Genomic DNA, 27,563 nt, shown 5'->3' on the forward strand with positions numbered 1-27,563 from the left:
ATGAGAAAAGAGCGACAGAGCTGACTGGCTCCAGGGGATTGCCCCCCAGTCTCCTTAATTGGGTGCAGAACTGCTCTTTCAGTACACATGCCTCAGAAACAGCTGGGATATATCGACCTTTTAGAAAAAAACTCTTAATGAGATACATGGGAAAAGATGATAATCTTCCAGTTACACAGTCAGCAACATTTGAAGAATTTAAAAAAGGAATTTGTTATGGGAGGATAATGTCAAGGACAGAATTTTTATAAGATGGTTGTCTAATTATTAACATTTAAGTCCAGCACAAGTGTTGTTAACATATGGCAGTAGCCCCATTCTACAAGACCACTTTGCCACCCTACTACCCCATTGCTGACTTTGTCCAAGCAGTGTCACAGGTGAGCCCATGTGATATGCCCTTCAGACTTTACTCTCTAACCATCCAGAGCAGAGGACTTGCCCAGAATGTATTGCAGCTGCTTTCCAGTCCCCAATGTGTCTTTTCTTCCCATGCTTACTGATTATGGGGTGAGCTAAGCACTTACAGTATTCAGAACCTTGCTACAACACACAAGTGAAGCAGTACAGATGTGCTTCCAGACAAAGGAACTGAAATCACTCCCAGATCCTGTCACTTAGACATTGTCATTGTCACTCCCACTCCTATTTTTTGTTGTGTTTGATCCATTGTAAAGTGACATTGCAGCTTCTGGAAGAATAAATGTGTCTTTTTTTTTTTCTAGTTTGTTCACCTGCTGTGGGCCAGAGACGCAGTCAGGTACAGAAAATAATAGGTTAAGCTCTCTCCCTGAATAGCTGGCTCCTGGACTGCTCAGATGTATGCCAGAGCTTCTGCTGGGACCAGAGACACTAATTCTAGAGTTTTGGAAAGCAGTAATCAGCTCCATGGTGAAACACAAAGGGATCTCCGAGTGGAACAAGCAGTGATACTAAATCAGGCAGGTCCTGGCCTGTCTAAAAGCAAAAGGGTTGTGATTGGCACCTGAAATACAAAGATATGCTGTTCAGATCCATGGGGTACAGAGCATCTGGAAACTTTTCTAAAAGAGGAATTAGTTCCCTGAAATTTATTGCGCTGCAATTATGGACAACTAAATAGCCATGTAAATGATTCCCTAAATGAGAGAACTAACCACTACTCCAGTGTTTGATTTTCATTCAGTAGAAAGCTACTGAACATAACACAAAAGCACACTTCGGGTTTCTTAGGAAGTACCTCTTTTCACACCGCTTCTTTTTGGCACATTGACTTTCAATATGATTTGCAATTTTTCCAGGCCTGTGCTTTTCATAGAAAGTATAAATATTAGATTTAGTTGTGCTATCTTTTTCCTCTTTCATGAAGATTGAAGTACCTGTGTTTCATCTATGAATAAACTAAATTTTCGCTGAGATGTCAAGGGAAACAGAACATAAATATGAGATTTATTTTCATAAGCTTTAAAAAGCTGCAGCCCTCAATTATTTCGCATATCCTGGACTCAGTACGGATTTCAAAAAGCACATTTTGGAACTCAATTATGTATTTTAAGAATTTGACAAAAGTTCAGCACATTAAAACCAATCTGCACCTTTTTTGTAATAGGTTTATAAATTAAGTTTCCTGACCTAATCTGACTGCTGGAAGATGCAAAAATAATAAATCACAGATAACATTGATTTTCCATCATAATAAAAAGCTAAAAAGTACACTTCTGGCACATCTACCAATACATTAGTCCTATTAAAATTTACAGAAGTATATAATAACTAACATCATCTGTTAACACTGAAATTCAAACAAAGCAGCTTAAAATACCATCATTAGAAGAATATAAATGTAAGCTGTTCACGCTTTTACAGAGGTTTGGTGTGCACTACAAACATATCCAGTCTTTTATCATCATACATGGTAAGTAATGGAAAAAGAAGTATACTTTATGGGAAAGGGGATGAAGGAAAGCAATAGGAAAGGACTGGCCCATGCATGTGTACCCAAAGTGACGGAGCAATGGGCCAGCTACACCTTTTTTTTTTTCCTCCTCCCCTATTCTTACTCAAACCTAACCACAACTTCAGTGTATAAATCATCTTTAAAAATTACATTTATCTTAAGGCTTCCTTTGAGGGCAGCCTATGAATGAAGCTATGAAATATAAAGGATGTCACATCCCATAGACAGACAATGGTATACACATCACACACAGTATGCACATGCTGGAGCATACACATACCCTGTCTGTCTGCCCAGTAATTACACTCCATGGGTTTATTCAAGAAATCTGGGTTGACTACATCTAAGATGCTCTGGAACAATCCAGATTTTGGGGCAGGTCATGAGACACAGAAGTAAATATTCTAATAATTCAGAAAATTACGCACTATGTTCTTTCCACTTATTATTGCTGGACAGATTTTAAGGGAACAGATGACAAGAGGCTGATAAATTTCCAGTGAAAATCAATAGAGATTTGACATTCAGCTTTTGGGCAATCTCCTATGAAATCTTAATCAATTCAGTGTTTTTAAAGTCATTGCAGCACAGAGTTCTCTCCCAGAGTGATATATATCACAAATTTTAAATCCAAAGTGGTTTTTTGAAGTGAACAATTTTCAGGTGACAAAAAAAAGGAAGTGCATTTCTTCTACACTTAGAAATCACAGTTTAGAGAAGTCACTACATTTCTCCCATGCTACTGAAAAATCGTTATAATTTTGTTTTGTTTTACAGTGCAGTATCACACTGTTCTGCAGCTAGGAAAGCACAAAAATTGACTTAAACACTGCTCTTCTATCCCCCCCTCACGGATGATCATGTCTTAGACATAAGCTGTGTATGAGCCCTATCTCTGTACATAATGTGTCTATAATTAGTCAAAGAGAACTTAGGAGAAGAAATATACTACAAATCTGAAGACCACATTTTCTGTTATTATAAACAAGGTAAGACTTTTCACTTAACACACACAGGCCAATTTGAATTGGTGGGGTTTTTCATGTTTCTTGTACTCCATACTTTTGTTACACATGAAAACTTCTGTTCAAAACTTTCCTTTGGAATTTCAAACAAAATTTTAGATTTATGAATGCCTCTGCAACCCCATCTTACCTGCCTTCTCACTCCTTTTTAATGAAATTGAACAGTCGAAGATGCTATGGGAAAATTATTATTCTATCAGGTAATTGAATAATATATTAACTGAGAGGGAAAGAGAACAATGCCAAAACTGCTGAGCGGTGGCAAGCTCTATAGAATACCAAGGAAGAAAGTTTTCAGACACCTCTCCACAAATAACTGGAAGATTATACAGCACAACCTGTATCTCCAAATCTCAATCTGATCTGTTGACTAGACCACACTTCTGTTTGGTATCTGAAATAACTTGGCACAAAATTCTTACCTGCAAAAACTCTCTGACATTTGAGCCCAATACACGTAGAATTGTATCATAACCAGATTCTTGACAAAACACAAAAAACATCTTCCCAAACATCTGAAGAATCTCCCCAGCATTTAGATCTAGTTAAAACAGGAAAATATGACTCAGTCTAAACACTGCATTTCATGCACTTTGCTTACTACTTTAGTCTCATATTCATAAATAAGAAAAACAGTACCTAAACTCTACCCAGATACAGTAGGTCAAGAATATGAGAAAAACGAGATTCAGGGTCCACATGGTAAATAATGAGTATTCAATACAGGAATTTCATTAGGATTTACCAATTACCATTATGACTTTGCCACAATGTGCATTTCACACATGTATACATTTTAGATTTTGATACAGGTAAGACATGACTACTTGAAAATAAAGGAACTCAGTAGTGCTCGCCTCAGGGAAGTTACTTCTGGTTTGCAATAGCATGAAACCACATCAGCTGCTCCAGTTCAACAAAACTACTACAGTCATCGCAGTCTTACGGGTTCTTGGCTAATTACTGATTCAGAATAAATTCATACCGTGCTTGGGTCTGCAGATAAAATAATGCTCATGCGCATAATTCTATCTTTTAAACCCCAGACCAGAGCTGCAATGATTGAAAATGAATGAGACCCAAATCAACGGCAAATATGAAATGAGATGTGCCCATGTCACAGATATTTTTGTAACTCAGCAGGCTTGTTCAGCAGAGAGATCAAGGATTCATTCATGGGCTGCTCTTGCAGCAGTGGTTGAAACCTGGGTGTATTGGCAAGGTAGTTACAGCCATATATTGTTACTTCACATTTCCTTGTAACTGACCATGCTCTGTGGATGAGGTATATTACCGCAGTTTAAGGTGTACCTATGACTTGGAATACTTTGGAAGTAATAAGTATCACTTCAAGAAATAAAAGGAATAACAATATCTTAGATAAATTTTTTAAAAAATCCTTATTTCTGAGATTTAAAAAAAATTCTCTCTTTGACCAATACCCTATTTTCACTTCCTCTGTGCTAAATCCTGCCTCTCTCTGCTACACAGATTTTTGGGGAGGGGTTTATCTTTTATGTGACGAATGGGCAAAGAATATATCCATATTACTTACTAAGGACCTTGCTTGCAGCTGCAACCAGATCATAGGTTTTGGAATCATCATAAATTATTCTGACAAGAAACTGCCCTTCTTCATCCAGCTGTGCCTCCTTCCTGAAAAGAAAATAGAACAAAAACTTTTTGGCTAAGGAAGAAGCGCCATATTGATAAGTCAATTATATATTGCTTGGTATTAGTCTTTTAAATAAAATAAGTTTGTAGGTTCTACCTTTAAGAAGTTACTTAAAATAGAAAATTAGAAATAAATCTGTTCCATATTGCAGAGCCATTAAGGTACAATATAAGTATTTCAGACCACATGTGTTCTGAAAATAATAATTAGCTGTGAGAAAATAAAAATGAATTTTCCGTACATAGCCTTACAAAGAAGTTGCTGAACTAATAAATACAGAATCTGCATTTTAAAATAGGAGAATATCCAATAATCCAGCCCAAGATGGGCTCTTTAAACACTTTTTAAGGAAGTGTTTTCATTCCTTCCAATTTTGATTACACTTTATTTACAAAAGGCATGGGATGTTTTTAACAACCATTTGCACATATCTTCAAAGAGGAATCTAAAATCCAGATGTTGGTACCTAATCAAATACCTTTTTTTTCAGAATTCTACACATGCCCAGTAGATAGGAAGAAAAAAAAAAAAGGATGCTAGGATTTTGTAAGGCCTCATTCTAGCATTGCACATCAGTTCTTCATGAGTAAAGTGTCACCACCTAGCCGAAGCCCAATAAAAATATACATTTCTTCACTAAAGAAAAGAATTCTCAACCCCAGGTTTAAGACAAGGCTCATGTATATGTCACATGCACACTTACTACGGCTGCTAAGTAAAAAACCAAAACAACTCCTATGTTTTTCAGCATCATTTATTCTTCTTTCTAGGTTGAACACTGAGTCAGCAGCTCGTCCAAAAGGCAAAACAACTCTGTACGCTATTTCTTTTTTTTCCTAAGGAAAACAAGTTGATATCCCTAGGCAATGAACTGTGGCACCTTACAAGGGTTGCATTTGGCACAAGAGAGTTACTGGGGAGGGCCCGCAAGTGTCTTCCTCCTTGATTTACCCCATGTGCTTAACACAGGAGCCAGGCTACTAGTGCTGCAGTGGTAGCTGAGTCCCAGCTCTTGGGAGGAGTACAAGGACATGGACCCCAGGACCCTGAAGGCCATCTGCCCCATGTGGCTGGTCCTGCCGCGCATAGAACATGCCAATGGACATGGCCCCAACTCTGCCCTGTTGCAAGTGCAAGACATATTCTGTATTTGCATATTTTCATCCCCTGGCACATTCTCCTTCAGCAGAGAGTGGGACATGCAGGGAGCACACTGCAGTCTCTGATGAAACCATGCTCTGTTTGTTGAAGTCCTCATCTGGCAAAGGAGCACAGCCTCCCTTCTCAGTGTATACTTTTTTGTAACAGCTGATCATGTTCTGTGGTCTTGCCTACAATGACCCTCTACAGAGACAATGTGCTTTGCAGAAATAGTGACAAAAGAGGAGACATTTGCAGGTACTCATTGTCTAATTTATGTGCTTAGAATGTATTTTAGCTCAGCAAACCTAATATGATCATGGCATGGACAGCATCTTTGCAGGTGGAGGGTCACAGCTACCTCATTAAAAAGAAAATATACCCTTTCATCTAAATGCAGCTCTATGCTGCATAACACTTCAGAAAGACAAAAGAAAGGCGAAGAGGTAGGAAAGCCTAGAAGAGAATGACTGAATCATGCCGTCTTATGTCACACCAAAAAAAAATTAGTACAGGGAGCTGGTTCTTCAGAAAAAGCCTTAGAATTAGATAAAATATCAAAAAGGCAGACAATGAGGTAGTTTTTTTATAAAAAAATAAGCACATGTCACGCAAATCAAGACATTCATCAATTCAGGACTGGAATAATTCTTTTTCTAATGTACAATGAAAGAGAATCATCAATAAAAAATTATTAACTAGTACCATGGTAATGAAGGGCTTTTACCAGATTAGGACACAAATGTTCCTTGAGATAAGGCTCAAATATACACATTAAGAGCCAGTATTTCTAACTGCTCTAAATTTCTAATGGTCATCAGAGGAATTATAATCCTATAAAAAGTAGATTCTAAATCTGCTATGTAAAATCCTATATCACCTTTTACATCAGAATCTTTGTCCCCATCATCACAACATGCTCAATCATTAATCAAAACAAAAGTCTTTGACTGAAACCTAGATTCTAATTTTCTAGAGCGGGCATAATATATTTTAAGAATGAAATAATACAAAATAATAATGCCTGCTCAACAATTCAAGCATTTACAAGTTGTAGTGGAATTATCCAGCCATACAAACAGACCATTTCCTGTGTTACTCAAAGGGGAGAGAGGTCTGAGAACTAAGTACTCTTGTTCATCTTAAAACTGCTAGATGGCAGATGGTACTGCTGACAAGGCCTGATTCCAATCTCATATGGCAGTATTCTATTGACCTAAATGAAATTATTTGTCATTTAACCCTCCAATTAATAATCATCACTCTTTAATAATTTGTTCAGTATCAACGAAGTCTGGAACCCATTATCTTCTTTTTCCTCTTCATCTTCCTTTAATCTTGCTCATCACATTCTTCCTGCTGACCAGAAATTATACTATATTGTTTTTATATTTCAAAAATGTATCTACTTTTTAAAATTAATTAATGAAGTGTTGTAACTGCTACCTGAAATATACATTTCTATACTCACTCTATGAATGGGTGTAACGAGCTAAAAACAAGCTAAGCAATCTTCCTAAAGTAATATGGCAAGGCTATAAGGGAGGTGAGACTAAACATCCTACATAATTCTGCATAAAAGGAACATCATTTCCTACTGAAGGGCATGAAAAACATTAATAAGCTTAATGGGGGTGTTTATTTTCATACTCCAAAATATTTTCATACTCCAAAATAGTACTTCTAGTCCTTTCCCCCCTCCATTCTCTGAAAATTTCAGATCAGCCTGAAGGATACTAAGTCTCACTGATTCCTGAAAACAGCTCCCATGCCACATATTCCTTCTCTTCCTAAGTAGGAGGAGAGCTGGAGTTATTAGTGGGAAACATTGTCTTGAAGCATGTGAGGTCAGTCAGGGACAAGAAGGTAGAGTTTACATTTCCTAAGAACTGAACTGGAATTAATATTAGAAAAGAAAACCATCTTGATTCTTTGATTCTCATACCATGATATGCAACTGTTGTGTAACTAAGTCAGATACAGTTTGGAGGGAAGTTTGCGAAGGGCGAACAAACTTTCCCACATCTCTGATACACACTGTGTTTTCTTTTAGTCTCTCTGATCTCGGCCAAACCACAAAGGATAACGCACACATCTGGAAAAGCAATGAACATCCTCAAAAATACTGCATACTTGCACAATCCAGTAGACAACAGTTTTTGAGTGTGAGAATTTTCTCTATTAAGAATTGAATCTGATGACGCTGGTATCTCTTACAAAACTTCTTACATTTCCTTCCAATTGCATTGACTGGAACTTTTCCTGTTTCCTTCTTTGTGCCAAGACACGCTTCCCTTTTTCTTATTTTGTCTTTAGTTTACTTTGTCATACTTTTTATTCAATGCCTGCAGTTTCTCTGATGCACCGCTTTTTAAAAGCACCACTGGTTATTTCAATGCCTATTCCATTTAGATTATTTTAGCTATTTTGTTTTTCTCCAGTTTTCTCTAGATCCTTTGGATCACTTAGCAGCCATCTTTCCCATTAAAATAACTTTATTGATAAAGTTAAACAAAAAATAGTTCAATTAGCAATCACATCTGCATTCCTTGGATATAATTTTCTGAGACGAAACTCACTGCTCTAAGGCTTCACTCTCCCTCAGTATTACCAGTCTTGTCAGGCATTCCAGCAGCACAGGAAAAGGACCCAGTGCTTGTACTGCAGGCAAATACTCCAAAACAAAACAAAACAATGTCCTGGCTTTTAGTTATTTTTATTTTAAAACAGAGAAAAATATATTTTAACAAATGCAATTCAACAAAAGCTGATCTCATTTTGAGAATTTTTTTCTAGAAAACTTGTCAAATTAGATATTTACTCCTGCAGGGGATTACACTCCTCACTTGAAACCATGTGGGCAAAAATCTCTTTGCTTGTCCTACAAATATGGCAAATCCCATGACAATGTCAGATCTAAACCTCTGTCAAAAGATTAACTGCCTTTTTAAAAGCCTGTGCTTGAAAATTATTAAATTCCAGAACTTTTTTCTTCCTTTTCAGGACAATTCCTTTTCCATACCTCTAAGAGGTATGTGCTGGTACATTCCAATCATTTAGCCTGATGCTGAGCTGAAATATAATTCAGTTAGATATCTGTTTTTCTGGGTTATTTTTCTGCTGGATGGACTTCCCTGTCTGCTTCATCACCTGGTCACAGAAGTTGCTGTGCATACAGAACAACGTGTAGCCAGACAGAGTGGCTGAGGACAGGATAGGAGGTTCAGTGAAGTCAGCTGAAGCCTTTCCCCTGCCTCCAGTGAGCTGGGTCTGCAGCTTCGGAAGCCTTTCCGCCTCCCTCAGTGATCTGACAGCGTGAGAACTTCCGAAAGTCCTCCTCTCTGAAATATTTGATTAGCCTTAAGACTACATGTGATGGTGAAATGCTGCTGTAAGCTTATCCAAAATGGTCAATGCAATGGGAAAACACTCCTATTTTTACAGGGGTACTTCTCCTTCAGTAAGTCTACAAAATTGCAGGTCCTCTAATGAACTTGTTTCAGAAAGCATAGCATCACAGCTGTCAGCACCAGCGAGGCTGACCATGATGCGACCAACAGCAGCCTAGGAAACTGAACAAAGTCATTGAAATAGTCATTCAGGTGAATGGGCAATCCCTAAATTGTTTCCTCATGGCTGCAGTTCTCTCAGCTAATTACCTGACCCCTACCTGATCTACCAAGGCTGCCTGCATTTACACTAAGGAACTGGTTCTACAACAAGGGTGATATGAAGAAATACAGGATACTGTTGTGAAAACTGTTATAACAAATACTAAAAGTGGAGCTGCTTTGTCAGCTTTGCGGAGCTGCTGTGGTTGACTGTCCATCAACAGTAATTCCTCCAGTGTGACACAGCTGTATTTAACTCCATAATCTATGAGGACCATGTATGAAAACAAACCTGTCTGTGTGGAACAAGAAGGTATGGCTACAAACCTAAGTATGTGAACTTCAAAAGAGCAGAAGGCCGCAACTGTTCTCATCTGAACAGATTCCCTCTCCTGGCTGACAGATGGTTCATGAGCTGGGGTTAGAACTGCAATATAACATGGTATCTTTAGATGCAAAGAATTTACATTTGGCTGACCATATTTCATAGAAAACTTCATAATCCATAGCTTTATGAAAAACTGTGGCATTTCCCTTCAAATGCTGCAACCTTTATTCCCAGTTTTTGACCAGATAAAATTATGGGAGTAAATTAGCATAACTAATGTTTTCTGCAAACCATGGTGTTTGATCACAAAGGCACTAACAGTAATAACATGTTGGTGGCTTTCTTAAGGGCTTGACTGGAAAAGAGCCAAAAGCAACAAGCTCTGGCAAATTCCCAAGCCCTGGTTAATTCTTTAGTGAAGGAGCAGCACTACAGTAGCAAACTTTTAACTTTTATATGGCCTTTCTTTCAAAACAACTTCTAAGTCAAATAGAACAGAATTTACAATTAATGTCTCATTTACATTTCTACAGACAAAAGAAGGGTGGGTTTTGCTCCCCAGTAATTTTATGTTCAAAACTTAAAAAAAAAATCCAAGATTTTAATGCTGTTGTCCAAACTGACTCCTGTTGTCAGCACACGGCATGTGATATTTCATGGTTCAAAACTTACATCCTATGTTATGCCTGTCCTAACTGCTACAGTCTGGCAGACCTTTTTATTTACTCTAGACTAATTTTGAATGATTACACAGCGCTATTCAAATTGTGGGAAACAGATTCCAGCCCAGACTTTTCTAAAATGCTGTTTTCCTCCAGAATGTTTATACTATCCAGGTTAATGTGAGGAAGTTTACTTGAGAAAGAAGAACTTTAACCATTGCACCATGGAAAATAACACAGCTATATTGAGGCCATTTTTCACATACAGGTTTGACCCTGAAACCAATGGAAAAATTCCTATTGAGTAGATCAAAGCAGGATCAACTCTTAAAGCAGCCTTTCCTCCATCAGTCATGATAACACCCCCCAAACTGCTGTTGGTCTAGCAGCACAGAACAGTGTTACAGGCGATACTATGTGTGTACAATGGGTGCTTTGAAAATCTTTCCCATTGTGAAACTAGTTTAGTATTTGAAAACACACTACTAATGTTCAAAGGTAATGTTAATAATTCACAGAGATGGATGAAATGCTAAGTGTGGACAAACATTCCAACAAAAGCCATTCTTAGAACAGATCTTGCACTGCAGATTTTTAAACCACAGATTGCACACATTTTTATTTCAATAGGGGAAATATTTTCTCTATTTTGATGTAGTAAGGATTTTTTTTGCCATCTTTAGAGACTACAGACAACACAGTTGGACAAGATGCCACATCAGGTTGGTCTTACTTATATAGCCCGTTATGCACAAAGTAGATTTTAATGTAGTTTTGCAGTCAGACTGTAGCATTTAAAGGGAATTTGAATAAATCATAATCAAGACGAAGGTTGCTGTGGTCAGAACTTTTTTATTCCTGTGAAGTAGCACTTGCTATCCTGCCTCTGACAAGTCAGTCATTAAGCTGGAATTAAGAAAAAAAATTCTTACAGAAAAAGAACTCTTCCCATTACAGAACTGTGCATGCAGTAAATACTGAGAAAATGTAATGGATACAAACAGGAAAAAAAGATGGTACAAGACTGCATGGAACAATTACTTTCTATCCTGAAGATGCACAGGCTTCTCTGTGATACAACAACATTATTATTTAGAAGCTGCTGGTGTCACTTTAACAGATCATCTAGTGTCCCAAAAGCACAACTGGATCTCTTCCTATCAAAACTCCAGTCCGAAGTGCATGCCCTGGGTGTGTCACCTTGAACACACCACAACAACTGCCAGTTCCAAGACCACCTCTATGACTTCTTCCATGATAGGTATTGTTTCTGTTGGGACTTTTGCCACCATTGTGCTTAACTATTCTTCATGTACCAAGGATGGAAAAAGTGCTCATTAAATTGAAGAGACGTCAAAACAATCTTAATGACAAAATAACACTACTGCACTTAGAAAACCCAGCACGGTTCTGATCTCACTGATAGGAGCACGTCAAGTTTAATTCCCTTCCAAGAGTAACACTATTAAACAGAATTACATGTGTCAGAACTAAAGATGGTATCAGTGAAACCAGAACCATCACTTTGCAGATCTTTTACACTAAAATGGCAAGCTCACTGCTCATTATATTACTTCACAGATGGTTTGTGTTTTCAAAATGCTTCTCATCTTTGTTTCATGTTTCATAAAGATGCTTTGCTAAAAATTATTAAAAATATTGAACCGCTCTTCTCACTCCTCCCAAAAGGAAAAAAAGAAAATAGACTTGTACATGTTGTGGATGGTCCAGAGATATTTTAAAACACCCAGCTGGGAAAAACATAAATTATATTAAGTTACAAGATTAAATAAAAATGGGAATCTGTCCAGGAAAATGACGTTTTGGATAAAATAAATAGGTGTATTTATAGACTTCAGAGTTCTGAGCTATTTCCCAGTTTTACAGGCTGGATATGAGAGTGTTTAATGTAAGTTTTCAAAACAAGATAATCCTAGAAGATACAGTTAACAAACATACAAGTTCTTTGCTACTATTCCAAATACTAAAAATATTATTAAAAATATAAATCTAGTATTATTTTGCTTCCTTTTACATAAATGGACTAAAAGGATTAGTATTTTTCAAAATATTCTTCCAAGCATTTCATTTATAAGAGTGAGTGATACAACACCTGGTATCCTGACAGGTCTGAAAGCACTTCCCAGTTCTGGGAAAACTGCAAAGTACCTGAGAGATATTGCAAGAACAGTCACACCATGTTCCACAACATGCCACTATTTCCTTTTAGCCAAGTCTTTCCCAGACGAATTAAAGAATTTGGCATCCACACAGTTTAAACTCTTGACCTCCAAGCAGGTCCTTCCGCTGTGAGGAACTGAAGGAGCAGGAAGTGTAGTGTCCTGATCCTACAAATCTTGTGAATATTATCCTCCAGACCCATGAAGAATCATTTATTCAGCATCAGTTTTAAGAAAACTTGAAAAATACTGCTTAGAACTTCGGAACCATATGAAATAAGGACTTAGAAACGTAAACAACAATAAGTGTTCCTACTTAATGTCACTTTCTGGATAAACACTCACTAGTGTTAAGAGGTGTATGGATTAATAAAATTAATCTATTGTCCTTTCACCACTAATGGCTTTCCAAAGTCACTTTCTGACATCTATTTATAAGTAATCTGTATTTTTTTCAAAATTGTTATGAGATTGATTGAACAGAACACTCCATCTTCAGCACTGTGTAAACCCATGTGGTGCTAAGGAGGCAGCAAAAAAAATCAATTTTCATGTTTTTTCACAGACCACTGCAATTAATTATAACTGAGTCTTGTATCAGAAGGCTTGTATCAGAAATAGCGTGGCCAGCAGGGACAGGGAAGTGATCTTACCCCTGTACTCGGCACTGGTGAGGCCGCACCTCGATGACTGTGTTCAGTTTTGGGCCCCTCACTACAAAAAGGACCTTGAATTACTCGAGCGTGTCCAGAGAAGGGCAACGAAGCTGGTGAAGGGTCTGGAGCACATGTCGTACGAGGAGCGGCTGAGGGAACTGGGGTTGTTTAGTCTGGAGAAGAGGAGGCTGAGGGGAGACCTCATCGCCCTCTACAACTACCTGAAAGGAGGTTTGCAGAAAGCTGGGGATGAGCCTCTTTAATCAAGTAATAAGAGATAGGACAAGAGATAATGGCCTCAAGTTGCACCAGAGAAGGTTTAGACTAGATATTAGGAAGCATTTTTTTACAGAACGGGTTGTTAGGCGTTGGAATGGGCTGCCCAGGGAGGTGGTGGAGTCCCCATCCCTGGAGGTGTTTAAGAGTCGGGTTGACATAGCACTTAGGGATATGGTGTAGTTGGGATCTGTCAGTGCTAGGTTAATGGTTGGACTAGATGATCTTCAAGGTCCCTTCCAACCTAGATGATTCTATGATTCTATGAGTCCTACATGAAGCAAACTAAGTATGGACTTCCAAACTAAAACTCTAGTAAATAGCCTATTTTTTCATAGGTGTTCATGGTAAAAAGACAATTAAGATAATTAACACAGTATGTCGGCAATATTTTTGGGCATGAAAGAATCAGTAACTTTAGGTAAACTGTAAAGCAAGCATTCTTTATAATAAATTAGTTGTGGGCTGGGAAAGGGACATACCGAGCAAGCTCACAGCAGTTCAACAAAGAAGGATTCACACGGGACCGATTAACACCACTGCAATATACAGCTATACATGGCTATGTGGTAAGATTCATAATCCCCCCTGTTAGCCACCTGGACTTTTCTGACAGTTCTGGGAAGAGAAGTACATAAGAAAGGAATAGGAAAGCCAACAATTTGATGGGAAAAATCCCAAAGGCATTAAGAGGATCATAAAAAAATTGAAGCCCTAGGCACATCCAAACCTACACTTGGATGTTTAAAAGGAGTTTGGCACCAAGGTTCTCTTGCAAATCAGCCCTTGTTGAGAAACACCACAAATAACTAGAAGGCTTTTCATTCCCTTCAACTATGCATGATAACTAAAAGAAATGCCACACCTCACATTCTGTACAGATCTTTGATTCTTATCTCCTGTTTAGTTTGCATTTTTATTGCCCAGGACACACTGTGGTTATGTATATATAATATGCACACACACACATATACATACACATAAATATTTATATGCATATGTATCTACAAATACAAATATAGTTTCTTCAAAAACTTTACATTCTAAGCTGATGATTATCCATCTTCTCTCCTAGCAGAAGTGACACTGTTAACACTGTAGACATATTGGTATAGACTATGGTACTGCTTTACATGCTTTTTAAAGGGTTGCCCTATATATAGAAACTACGGTCAGCTGAAAACAGAAAACATGACATTTTCCAGAATGATTATGAAGAGATAAAATGAGTGTCTCATAAAGAGCCATAAGCATTTGATTAGCTTTTTTTTGTTGTTCTGTGAAAACAGGAAAGATGGATTCGGGTACCACTTATACCAACATTAGTGAAGTCTGCTCCAAGCCACTTCTGCTGCCTCTCCCTGAGCCTGCATGACACAACCTACCAGTCACACCCCTGAGTCCACACAACCTGTTCCTTTTCTTCCAGGCTACCAGTTCTTTCAGTACTGAGGCCAGATCCTACTCAGTTAATGCACAACTACTCCGTATTTTATTTTATCCCATTCATCGATACATAACCTCAGGCTTGATTTACAGCATAGTTTTCAAATCCAGCTCTGAAAACAGAATGATTCCCTTCTAACAAGCCTTCCTGTAGAATTGATCCCTACAGTATTTGCATGCACAAGCATTAATTTGCTCTCCAACAAGCTTGTGAGCCCAATTATTTTCATTTTAAATGGGCAAAACTACCCACAGATCAAAGAGGTTTGATTAATTTTGGCTGCCCAGTTTGAGACAGGTGGACCTGCTTTTTCAAGGTACTCAGCCCTTTTTATGCTCAAAACACAGCTTTCATGGACTTTACATGCCACCAGCATCAGACCTAGAGTTACCTGAATTCCAACACCTCTTAAGAGTTTACTGTTCCAACTTGTAACAACAGTCTCTCATCAGAGCTTTTGTGCATATTTTTCTAGGTTTTGAAAAGGCAAACTATACTATAGTATGAATTATTATTCCATCTAAACATTGTGCTAAGCAACAGTAATAGGCCCAAACCTTGATTTTCACAGGATTTGTCAACAAATGTAAATTTGCTGGTTTTGTGTTTTGCCCTATTAGTAAGCAGAAAAAAACATCTTTGAGAAGTGACATTCTGAACTCAGTATATGGACACAGTAATTCAAGCAAGTGCCTTTATTCTGCAGCTACAAAAAGTTTTTTACTATTTGCTTTGCTTAAGATGTGTAAAAATGGGCAGGTTCTGCTATGCAAGAAATTCCTAGTAAACAAGGCGAGTTTAAAAAAAATCCAATTCTGTCACCTGTAAAAATCCTGTAATATATATTCTTAAAGGCAGAGTTGAGTAGATTTTCTATTATATTATTTGGTTTTATATTATTTACTATTTTGGAATACAACTGCAAATAAAATTAATCAGAATATCACATCCTGTCAATGAATTTGCAAGGATCTAAATTCTAGTGGAAGTCAGTGGAAGACATTTTTAAATGCATAAATGAATAAAAGCATCTACCTTTCCTGGCTTAACTAGTCAACCTGCAACAACACTGATGTACCTAACTGCTAGGAATGCCTTAAAAAATTTACTCAATAACATGTATCACCCACATTTTACTGCAAACGTCACACTGAGTTACTAAAGTCTGACCTGTTAACCTTCACTGATACGATGCAGAAGTTTCTGTGTCTGCTTAGTTTTCTAAAGGCAAGTGATAGCCCTGCAGCTTATTTCACTCCTCCAAATTTTACAAAATTTCCTACCACTTCAGTTGAACCCAATTTGAAACTGAGGAGACAAGCTTTCCACTTACATTGTGCCAGGATAATTTCTCAACCCTCAGTTTTAACCACAGCAGGACAGTTACAGAAAACAAATTGTAAAGAGTCAACTAACCTGAAGCCTTAGTAGGTGATAATGTGTGAAGTCTGGGGGAGAACAACAAAAACCTCCTTCCTCATAGGACAAGTGATTGACTTTTGCTCTTCCTTAGTGTGCACTTCAGATCCTTGGGTCCATGTAAAGTCTGTGCTACCCAGCAGGCTCCCTGGACCTGGAATCTTGTCATGCAAGAGCATGTGTGGACAGCACATGCCAGCCTAACCCACAAAAGGAGGACAAAAATGGCAAAGGCAGGATGATGCCTTCATTTACATTAAGCACTGAGCACCAGGAAAATAAGACTATTACTTGCTTTCTGCATCCCACACTATGGTACAGCCAGCAAAGGATACATGGCTCTTGGGGCACAAAATGCCTATTTTGCTACTGTGCAAGTTTCAACACAGATATTATTTTCTAGAATCAATTAAAAGTAGTTGAACATCTATCTAGTTACTTTTTGCAAACACACGAATTTTCAACTTCTCTTCTAGTTCTTCCATGCTCATCAGGCTACCCATGTTTTTGTGGGGTCTTCTACCTAGAAACAGAAGGAAGATGAAGACTGCTGTTGACTGGTTGTGCCATTTCATTTCCCAAACCCAGATCTTTCACGTACCTCTATAGGAAAAATATAATTTATTATACAGTGTTGTGATTAAGCATTTTAATGCATTTCTTAATAAGATATTTGAGTTCTCATTCCCTTTCTTGGCAACATATGCAAAAGTGTCATGGTTTGAGCAACTAACCTGACCTAAACTCAGATTTAGGAGCCTGTGGGAAAACCCTGTATTCATTTAATTAAATGATACTGTTGGGAAACACAGCAATAAATGACTATGTACATACTCCCTGCTGACAACATTGCTCTAGCTCCCACAGACTGTTCTGGAGCTGTTTCAAGAAGACATCCCTGTTAATGCTTGTTAGAAAATTAGCCTTTAGAGCTGCTGAATTTCCCATATACTGGCTGTTCAGCTCAGCAAGATGTGACACCTGTTGCAGAAGAGCTCAGATTTTGCCATGATAGAAGCCCCTTTCAAATATATGTAACCACAGACCTGTTTAAATATGTCCACCACAAAATATACCAGAGAAAACAGAACTTCATAAGCCTTGAATTTTATTTTTTTTTTAATGCAGGTAATTTCTCTGTTTTGTTTTGGACAGGCACATAGACAGTAATTCCACACACACTACTTACTAACACATTCACACACTACCATATCACTCAGCAGTACATATTTGGCCTTGATCAGACATAAGCACACAACTGCATGCATGTGAGAATGGTCAGGCTGGGCAATTTTTAGTTTATGTTGGCTAGGGCTTATGTTGGCTGCAGAGGAACTGAAGATATCTAATGCCAAAGGAATCCTGAGAACCATCTTTTCAAGTCATTACAAGTGTGGCCGCAAAATCTGAACTAACCCTCTGGATGTAATAATGACAAAATAAGGGATTTGAGAGACGTTTTCTCTTAAGCAGGGAAGGCACAAATCAAAAGGGTCTTCTCAGCAAAAATGTGGTTAACAGCTCTAAGTAACAGTTTATTTACTAATAACTCTTTGCAGAGCTAGTGGAATGCTGATCAAAGAATCATGTCTCCATGTATTCCAGGTCCTAAGACTCCCAAGGACTGAAGGAGTGAACTACAATGAGAAGTGTATACACAGCTTACAACTGCCAGTAAGCAAAAGAAATTGTTATGCTGAACCATCTTCACCTTCCACTAAGAAAAATCTGCTACTGCAGAATTCAGCAACTGCAGAAGGACTCTCTCAAGTGGCTCTTGCTGCCCCTCTCTCATCCAGCTTCACTAAATCCCACTAATGCTTCTAGGGCTTCTTAACAAAAAAACTGTCCACAAGCCCAAATTCTCAATTCTATGAGTGGTAGCCAGAAAAAAACTAAGGAGAAACAAATTTTTGAGACTTTGTGGTTGAGAAAATGAACACAGGCTTCATAAACCTTTTATCACTCATATGCCATCTTTCTTCATCTTATTTTGAATTCAACATATTTGGGATCAACAATGTTGGTTCAGAAATAGATGGCTTTGAATTGTTTTGGGTTTTAAGCATTTTAATTCTAGTTCTTCGGCAAAACCAAGCCATATTTCTATTGAGCCAGCAAAATTAATATTCAATAAAATTTCAGAGTATATATTGTAATTTTTCCATGAGCTTATTGCCTCATTGTAAAGGTTGCCTGATGCGTTAAAAAAAAAAAAAAAAAACAAAAAGTCCATTGTTTAGTTATGCTCTGTTTTAAAAGTGGATAAGAAACCATGGAGTCTAACTTTTCCAGTAATTCTACTCTGGGACATTTAACAACAAAATCAGTATGTATCTTGTTCAGATAGATCATGGTTTCACCAGAATGCTGAAAAAATGAATGAAATAGCAGAAATGAGACTTGAAATCACCATTCTGACTCAGTGAACAGTAAGTGATGGCAACGAAAACACCACTCTCATAACAGCATTAAATTCAACTATTTGGTCTCCCAAATTCTGTATTTAAGAACTTCATTCAATGTCACTTTCCTCTGAAGAAGCTACAGAAGACAAAAGTTTTTATGCTTCACATGGAGCATACCCTTTCAGTTCAGTATTTAACCTTTCTGAATGTGCTTTTTTGAAGTATGACCCATTTTCTTTACTTCAGTTTATTCAGTTCTATGCTTTGTTTTCACTTCTATCAATATTAAGTGCAAATTCACCCACTGGCATTTCAAAAATCACTCAGCAATCACAACCCACCACTCTGCAATGCTGATTCACAGCTTCTGCAGTGACTTCAGGGAGAACGAAACAGCAGTATGTGATCAGCTCAACATAAAAAAAAAAACCAACTAGATGCCCAATTTTTTACTGATCTACCCAGAGGCCTTTCTGTTTCACAGAAAGGCTTAAGTTGTTGCAAATCCAACCACACTAAGTGTAAACTTCCTCTCATTTTTTTTTTTTTAAACAGCCAAAGCCTGTTGACTTCAACAATTACTCCTCCAACGCAATCATCAGTAATTCAACTGATTCAACCCAGCATGCCACAACACTGGTCTGCATCTTCCCATTGTTTCCTAAATCACTAACAGTTCTAACAAAGCCTCTGAAAGAAGTCTGTATTTGCTTACAAGGTAAAACCTTTAACCTCTTCCACAACATCTCTCCAAGTGCACCACAGGAACTTAAAGTACCTAAAACAACAAGCATTTAGTGGCTATCAGCTGACCCTGCACCACCCCCTAAACCAGCACCACTATAATCTGTTCCAGTGAGCTATGTAGGGGTTTGTTTGCTGGTTTTTAAACTCTAGGATGCACTACTTTTTAAGAAATCCTGCTGAATAAATACCCTGTTGCAAACACCTTTTGCATTAGGAGCTATGGCGGCTGTTGCATATACGTTGGCTCTTTCTTGCACATCATGTTCCATTCTTCTGTTTGGGTGGTGTTCTGGTACAGCTTCCTTCCAGAAAGCCATCTTCTCTGTGAGTTAATAGCAGAGTCTAGCTGTTGGGCTGCTACAAGACAGAAACATTTCTCAGCTGAAAACCAGAAATGGGATGTAGCAGCTTTGTGAACTTTCACAGCTGGCCTTAGCAAAATATTTCATATCTTTCTATTAAACTTCTTCAAAACGTTAAATGACCAATACTCCTCACAGGCTTTAGTTATCTTCAGTATTCTATTAGGTGTGTGAAAAACCTTAGAGATAGGATGCATCAGGAATTATGACAGGGTTCTGACAGGCTGCAGCATGATCCTGTACTAGAAGATGAAACTTTGTATCTTCTCAGAGGGATTAATTTTAAATACAAATTCTGTTCAGTGGGTAATCTGGAGCATAATACTCAAAGACACCTTGCTAAGGATGGCATGCCAGGAAAGTGTGAACATTCTTCATTATATTTTATACATATTTATTATAATTTTCATGGGAAATTATATACGTATCAGTATTATTTTTTATTAAGTCTCTTAACTTACATGTGTCATATAAAACCAGTATCAAACCATAAGAATTCAAAATAGATCAGTGTGTTTAGATAAGGTATGTAAGAAAAATAAACTTATATAGCTCACTTAACTTACAGCACAAAACTGTGCGGCATTCACTGAAGACTCGTCTACACAATCCATAGAACTGCATTTGCAAAGACTAATTTACAGATTAACTGTCAGAGATCGCTGGAACAGTGAATGTCTGCTAAACCAGAGCTGTGGACTCCCCATCTCTGGTGATTTTAAAGACTCAGCTAGGCAAAAAGTCATAGCTGAGCCCTGATCTAGTGCCACTAACAGTCCTGGTTGAAACAGAGACTGGATTACATGAACTCCAGAGGTCCCTTCCAAACAACACTTCTGATTCTCTGATTTCATGGTACTGCGTAAGATTACCACATTCTTAATGAATAGATTAATGAAAAAAAGTGTCATGGTCACAAAAACTTCACTGTCAAGACCAGTCCTTTAACCCCAAAAATTGTATTAGGACAATGGCAAGATGCTACATTGACATATTAAAAGTGGCCCAAAATAAATGGGAGAGAGGAGTATAGAAGAAGGTGTCCAGTTGAAAGAAGACCACTTTCTCCAAGTTGGATAATCTACTTCTACTTATGAAATCAAGAGATCGTATTAAGCCCTTTCTTCTAACTACATAGTTACCTGAAGCCTTACAAAGTAAGTTTACAACTCCGTAAGCATTTATGTCTTCTTAAAAATATTTCTTGTAGTATTGCCCAAGTATCAACACCACCATATTTATGGTAAGTAGAGTTTTATTTGCACTACCCATCTCAAACTTTTTGTGAAATCTCACAAGTCATCAAAAGTTTAAAGTGAAGACAGTAATCCCCTTGGAAAAATGCCATACTGTCAGACAAGCAAGGGCTGGACCCAAGAAATCAGGTTCAAGACAATAAAGCCAAAAACATTCCTATACATACATTCTTATATGTATTTCTCTATAGCGGTGACTTTTTTTTTTTTAATTTCAAGCTAAGCACATTATCAAAATCTCACACTAGTTTTAGATAGAGTTTACTAGCTAAAAACTGTATTCCAGTTCGTTCAGGAATGCAATGAGCCATTAACTGTTGCACGGTTCAGCCGGTAGTCTGACTCAAGGAAGGGCTTCCATGGTTTCTGGGGCGTTTTACCTGCACGTTATTTTCGCCATATACTTTGTATAATCGAGGGCACCGGAGGGATCAATGCCACCTCCGCTGCGGCTCCTGGAGATCAGTACGGATGGAACAAGGCGGGTCTCTGCGGCGTTAAGAAAGGCCCCGAGAAGGACGAAACACGGCAAGAACCGTGCTGGTCTTGTCACGGCTGAGAGCCACCTCCTGGGGACCGCTGCCAGCCCACGGACGTTTATACAGACCTGCCGGTACCGGAGAGCCGCCGGGCCGCGGCCGCCCTGCCGAGGTATCCCCGCAGGCGGGCGGCCCCGGCCCCCGGCCCAGCCCGCCGCCGTGCCGGGCGGAGGGACACCCACGCACACGCACACGCACTTACTTGATGTCCTCCCAGACAGCGGGGCCGTAGTTGCGGATGACGAGCAGCTCCAGGGCGTGATTGACGAAGCCGTACTGCGGGGCAGGGCGAGGCGGCGGCACGGTCAGGCACCGGGCGGGGGAGCCCCTTCCACCACACCGCAGCATCCTACCCCACCCCACCCCACCCCGGTGCCGATCCCCCCGCGGGAAGCAGCCTCTCCGAAACACCCCCCACCCCCCCATCTTCCGCAAAAACAAAGGGCTGGGGCCCGGCTCCCCTCACGGTTCCCTCTTCCCAAGCGGATTCAGCCTCCACCCTCCCACCATGGGCCCGGGCGGACCGGACCGGACCGGACCGGACCGGACCGGACCGGACCGGACCGGACGTCCTCCGGCAGCCCCAGTCTCCCGGGTAGGGGCGGTGGCCCGGTGGAGCTCACCATGGTGCCGCCGCCACCCCGCAGCCGCCGCTGAGCAGAAAATCGGTCCCGGTCGCCTCACCACCTCCCCCGGCCGCCACCGCCCTGAGTGGCATCCGCCGACAGCCAACGGCGAGCACGGCCGCCACTCTAGGATCCAATAGCGGCCGCGGCCGCCGTGCTCTCCTCCAATCAGAGCCGGAGGCGGGACTGCGGGTGGCTGTGGGATGCGGGGGGTGGGCGCGTGGGAGTGGGAGCCAGGGACGCGAGGGCCGCGGGCAGCCGCTGCCGCCGCCCCGGAGCTCAGCGCGGTCGCGGAGCCGCCTGAGACGCCGCTGCCCGTGCCCAGCGGGAAGGTGGCGGCCGCGGGCTGGGCCGGCTGCCCTGGGAGCTAGGTGGGATCCCTGTGCGCACTAGCAGGTCCGCGGCTCGCCCTGCTGCTCCTCAGGTGCTGAGGCGGCGGCGGCGGCCGGCGGGATAACGGTGTTTGCTGCTGCGTCAGTCCGACGCGTGTGGGCGAGGGAGGAGGGACGGGCCCAGGCAGCACAGCCATCCCTCTCGTTTTTATTTTTCCCCGTGCTCGCCTCAGCGGGGAACCTTTCGAACCTCTTACAGTTTCCTACGCATCAAAAAGGATTTTCCAAAGACTCTCCAGCTGGGGTTGCTGGGTCTTGCCTGGCACCGGGCCAGACGATCAGTCGAAATGCCGGGCAGGTTCCCAGCGGCTGGGCAGGTACGTGTAGGGCAACGTGGGCTCTGCTGTCAGTGCCCTTTGCAGTAGTTGCCTTCGCAGGAACAGAAATGCTTCCTCAGTTGTTTCATATCCCAATGCAGCTGCTTAGCTTTTAGGATGATAAATGCCCCCTCTAAAGTGAAGAATGTGAGGGGCAAAATGGTTGCAGACATTTCTGTTTCTGTGCATTTGTTTTTCAAAGGCTAGTGAAATTAAAAGCATAATGAATGCTTTCAGTAATGGTTTTTGTGTGTTGTTGAGTCCTTGTCAATGTGAATAAACACTGCATTGTATCAGTAGCCTGCTGCATACGGATTCTCAAAGGGTTCTCCAAGTAAGGTATGACCCTTACAACAGGAGTTTTTGAGCAGAGGATTCATTAATGCCAAGGGCAGTTCAGAAATAACATGCTGTCATCATATGTTACCATATACGTGGAACAAAAAACATAGTGCAGCACTTGAAAAACCCATTTAGTTTAAAGCCCTTTGTACCATCTGAAGACCTGGCCTCAGTGTATGAAATAAGAATCCTGAGGAGACTGCTGAGTTTTTTGCTTGCTTAAAAAGAATCAAAAGATATTCAAGAGATAATTAGATTATCTAGGAGGATTATAGGATGAATACTCGATGGACTACTACTGTAGTAGCTCTTGGGTAGAGACCTTGCTACATGAAGTCAGTAGAGCCATAGATGATAATCAATCCAGATAGATTCTAGATGTAAATAAAATTGCAAAAGTTCAGTCCTTCGTAAGATAGTGCAAATAAGTTTAAAATTTGAACTGTTCACGTACTTCACAAAAAAAAAAAAAAAAAGACAAAGATGGAGTATGTGTACTGGAACTTCCATGTAAGTTAACGAGTGACAGCATTTTAAATCTTTTAAAATCTCATCTATTGCTTGGTGAACTTTTCAATATGTGTTAAGATCTGTTAAAATTGCTAGTAAGTGAGAAAATAAATTACGGGTGGATAGCCATTAGAAATTTGACAAACATGATCTCAGTAGGCATTCTAAGAACAGTAGACGGAAACCCTGTTTTTAGGTCACATGGGCATAATAATCAATTCTTGTTAATTTAACACATTCCAAATCTACTGGGAAAACCAATTCTAGATTTTTTAAAGTATGACCACGAACAAAAGTTTCAATATAACCAGTTAAAACCATACAAATAATATGCTAATTTTGAAGAGAGGAAAGAAAATTTTTAGATGAAATAACCAAACTACTTGTTGAAGATATCTGTGTAGAAAACAAACAAAAGCTGAAGAGATGCAGATCTCTCAGAATCTCTTCCATATCCAGGAAATTGGCAACTGAGATGATGTAGTAAATCATGCTGTTGTAATCAGACAAAAGGCTGTATTTCCCTATAGCTGAGGAGAGTCACTAATTAAGGGTACATCAGGTCACCATCTACTTTTCCTATTTGGTAGGAAGGAAGTTTTGTGAAAATGGAAAAACATATCCTACAATACAAATGTTGTAGTTACGTGCCCTGTGTAATCTAGTGTGTGCCTGTTGGTGGTGGTAGTGAATCTACACTACTGGAAGATCAAAACACCTGGGAGTTTTGCTCTCTGATGTTGTGTAATCTTCCTCTTCACACACCTATAAAATAGTTTTGAGGCTACAAAATATCAAGGAAGTCCTGACAGCACATTCCAGGCAGGAAACAGGAAGACTGGATTGAGAATCAGTGTGAACAACATCCCCATTCTTCGTAAGTTTTAAGGGACTCCACTTTCTCACTCTGTATATGGGGCAAACCCTCATGCTCACAAAATTATACTAGAGAGGTTACATAAAATTCTTTTTGGGTATAGTTTTTGGAAAGTATATTATCCTGGCAATTTTATGTACCTGCGTGACGCTTTTTCAAAAGTGCTGATATCTGCAAGGGTCAAAATTATTTTAGACAATTGCAAAATTGCCTTTCTTCTGATTTGGTTCAGGCTTGGTAGGTTGCATTTGCGGGCTGTTCTTGTGATTAAGCCATTGTAATACAAATGGAAGTTCTAGCATCCAAGGTGAGATTTGTAAAATGTGAACTGAAAACAGCATGGGCAAAGTTAAAGCAGACAACGATTGATTTAGTTTTCTAAAACAGGGATCCCCTTTTAAAAGTTTGGAAGATGCCGAATTAAAGAATTCAACCAAGCGATTTGCTGAGAGGGACCAGCCTCCATTCCAGATGCCTGCTGAATCAAGACTCTCTGGTAGGTCTTAAGCAAGATTTGGTTTCAGCTGAGGGAGAGTCTCTAGGTCAACATGGTAAAGTACATGTCAGACTAAGCTGTTAATACTGGGCTGTGTTTTTCAAGGCCCAGCATTACTAGAATCGGGACTAACGGTCACATGGATTATGCACATCACACAACCATTTGGACTGTATCTGATGCACTTCCATAAAGCCTGCAGCTTATTCACAGTAGCATGCAATCTCATTCCCATTTGGGGACCCTCACACACTAGGTACAGCTCATGACCTGCTGCCCAGCTGCTTTTTGGTATTCAGGAGTGGGAGGGTAGCTGTGACCACAACTGAGACATGCATGGGATGAAATGCTGGCGTGAAAGGAACCTTTTAGAAAGTGTTTTCTGTAACTGAAATCCTACAGCTTGTCCACTTTGTGTCCCCCTGAACATGTTTCTCAGGAGGAATTTCCTGTGCTGGCCATCAGAAAGCCAAAGAGTTGCAGCCAGTGATTACAGGAGAAAAACAACTGCTGTAGTTTTCAAGTGGTGGTATACATGTTTTTTCCTGATTTGAGATGCTGACTTCATCTGGAAATTCTTGTTGAGATCCATGAAAGCAAAAAGAAGCATAGGAGCCTTTTGTGCTGTATGAAAGGGCAGTTGCTGAGACAGTAACTTTGGGAAAACCACTAACTGACCAAGAAAATCTACATTCAGTTCAATATGGTTTGTGTTAATACATAAACATTATAAAAGAAAGAAAGAATTTTAATAAGTTGCATTTTTTTACTTTGGACTTTGCTCTTACAGTTTATATGGTTACTATAATCCTGAATAGAAATGCTGCCTTATATGGTATTGCTGGATTTCACTTACTGAAGACAGTTACTTTACTGACATCTAACTGAATTATGGGTATTTTCTAGTTATCTGTTTCAACTCATAATGGTCTGAGACTTGGCATTTGGGATTGTCATAATAACACTTCTCAGGTGCAGAAATATGCTCTTTTTAAGATCACTTCAGCAAGATTCATTATTTCTATTGTACCACTGTACACTATTTCACTATACCATTCCATTCATTTTCCAGTAATAGTATCGACAAGCTGTGACTGAAACAGCACTCAATATGTCAATGCTGTTGTGTAATAAAATAAACTGTGTAGATCTGAGAAACTGTGAGCTCTGTTGCATCCTCCTGTAAGAGAAATGTAATCTTAGCAATGCGGAGCAAACTAATCGTATGTTCAAATCTTCCCTAACACCTTCTGCAATCAGTAGAAAGACCTGCTGATTTTCGTAGGCTTGTACTCCAAAGTTCCTGTGAATGTTATTGTCCTTCATAATTATTTGGCAGGTTTTGTTTGAGCTGAAAAAATCAGAGTGGAAGTGTATCCATGACTTAATCTGACCCTTTTCACATCCTTGAATGTTACTGCATGTATTTCTCTAGGTTATTTCCCATTACATGCTGTGTGTGCAGGATACTCATATAAACATGGCATTTGTTGGTGTGGTGACACAAGAATTAGTAACTTTGTACTGCTCAGAAGATGGGAAACAGTTTCAGCACAGATCTTCGGAGGAGGCCTTATAATGGGGCTGCAAAGCAATATGCTCATTTCCATTTATATTAGGAAACCACTGGCTCGACTTTACTGTCAGCATCAAAAATCTGCTGAAGCAGATGAGACACACAACTTTATAAGGTTGTTTACTTTGGTTTAGAGTCTTTCACAGTTTATTATTTCTTTGACTGGCTTTCCAGCTTCATGTTCCAGCTTAACTGCATATTTAACATTCAGATCCTACTATTTGTGCTCAGGAGAGTACGTATCTTTAAACTGTTGCATCTGGATGTAGCAGATGTTCCAGAACCATTGATTGTCTTCTGTATTTTATTTGTGCTCCTGTGTCAAAGAAATGCTGAGTAACATAAGGCAGTGAGTTTTTACTCTCTCGCTTTGCTCTGCTGAAAAGAACTGCTAGTGAACTCATGCAAATGGATTGGGAAATATAAAAAAATAATAATAAAAAGCAGCTTATATCTGATTATTTCCTTCCTATGGAGTTGTGAGCAGCTATACCATCAGAGATAGGTTTAGAGGTCTCTAAAGACTGTTGTGGGCACACATCTTGCAGACTTTAGATGTAGAAAAGAAAATCCTAGCTTTGCTTTCAGAAACAGCCTCAAAGTTAAATTTGGTTCCTGCCAAGCTGATTTCTGATAAACTCAGCCATGGCTTTGAAAGCAACACAGTCCCTCGTATGCTATATGGCAAATAGCCACAAAAATTACTGCTGTGCAGGAAACAAAAACTCCCCTTCCACTGCTTTTACAGAACAATGAGTGT

The 27,563-nt window shown here is 39.5% G+C and overlaps 1 protein-coding gene across 1 annotated transcript in view; it reads right to left on the minus strand.

Annotated features, from left to right (window-relative positions):
* The window catches only part of GUCY1B1 (guanylate cyclase 1 soluble subunit beta 1), a 46,647-nt gene extending 24,265 nt beyond the window's left edge, over positions 1-22,382 (minus strand). The window contains exons 1-4 of the mRNA XM_074866614.1: positions 22,291-22,382; positions 21,870-21,943; positions 4,517-4,617; positions 3,384-3,502 (exon numbers count right to left, since the gene is read on the minus strand). Coding sequence (XP_074722715.1) covers positions 3,384-3,502; positions 4,517-4,617; positions 21,870-21,943; positions 22,291-22,293 — 297 coding nt within the window. The 5' untranslated portion in view covers positions 22,294-22,382. The remainder of the gene's footprint in view (positions 1-3,383; positions 3,503-4,516; positions 4,618-21,869; positions 21,944-22,290) is intronic.
* Positions 22,383-27,563: the final 5,181 nt, after the last annotated feature.

This window comes from Strix uralensis, chromosome 4 (assembly GCF_047716275.1).
Source record: "Strix uralensis isolate ZFMK-TIS-50842 chromosome 4, bStrUra1, whole genome shotgun sequence".
Classification (NCBI taxonomy): domain Eukaryota; kingdom Metazoa; phylum Chordata; class Aves; order Strigiformes; family Strigidae; genus Strix; species Strix uralensis.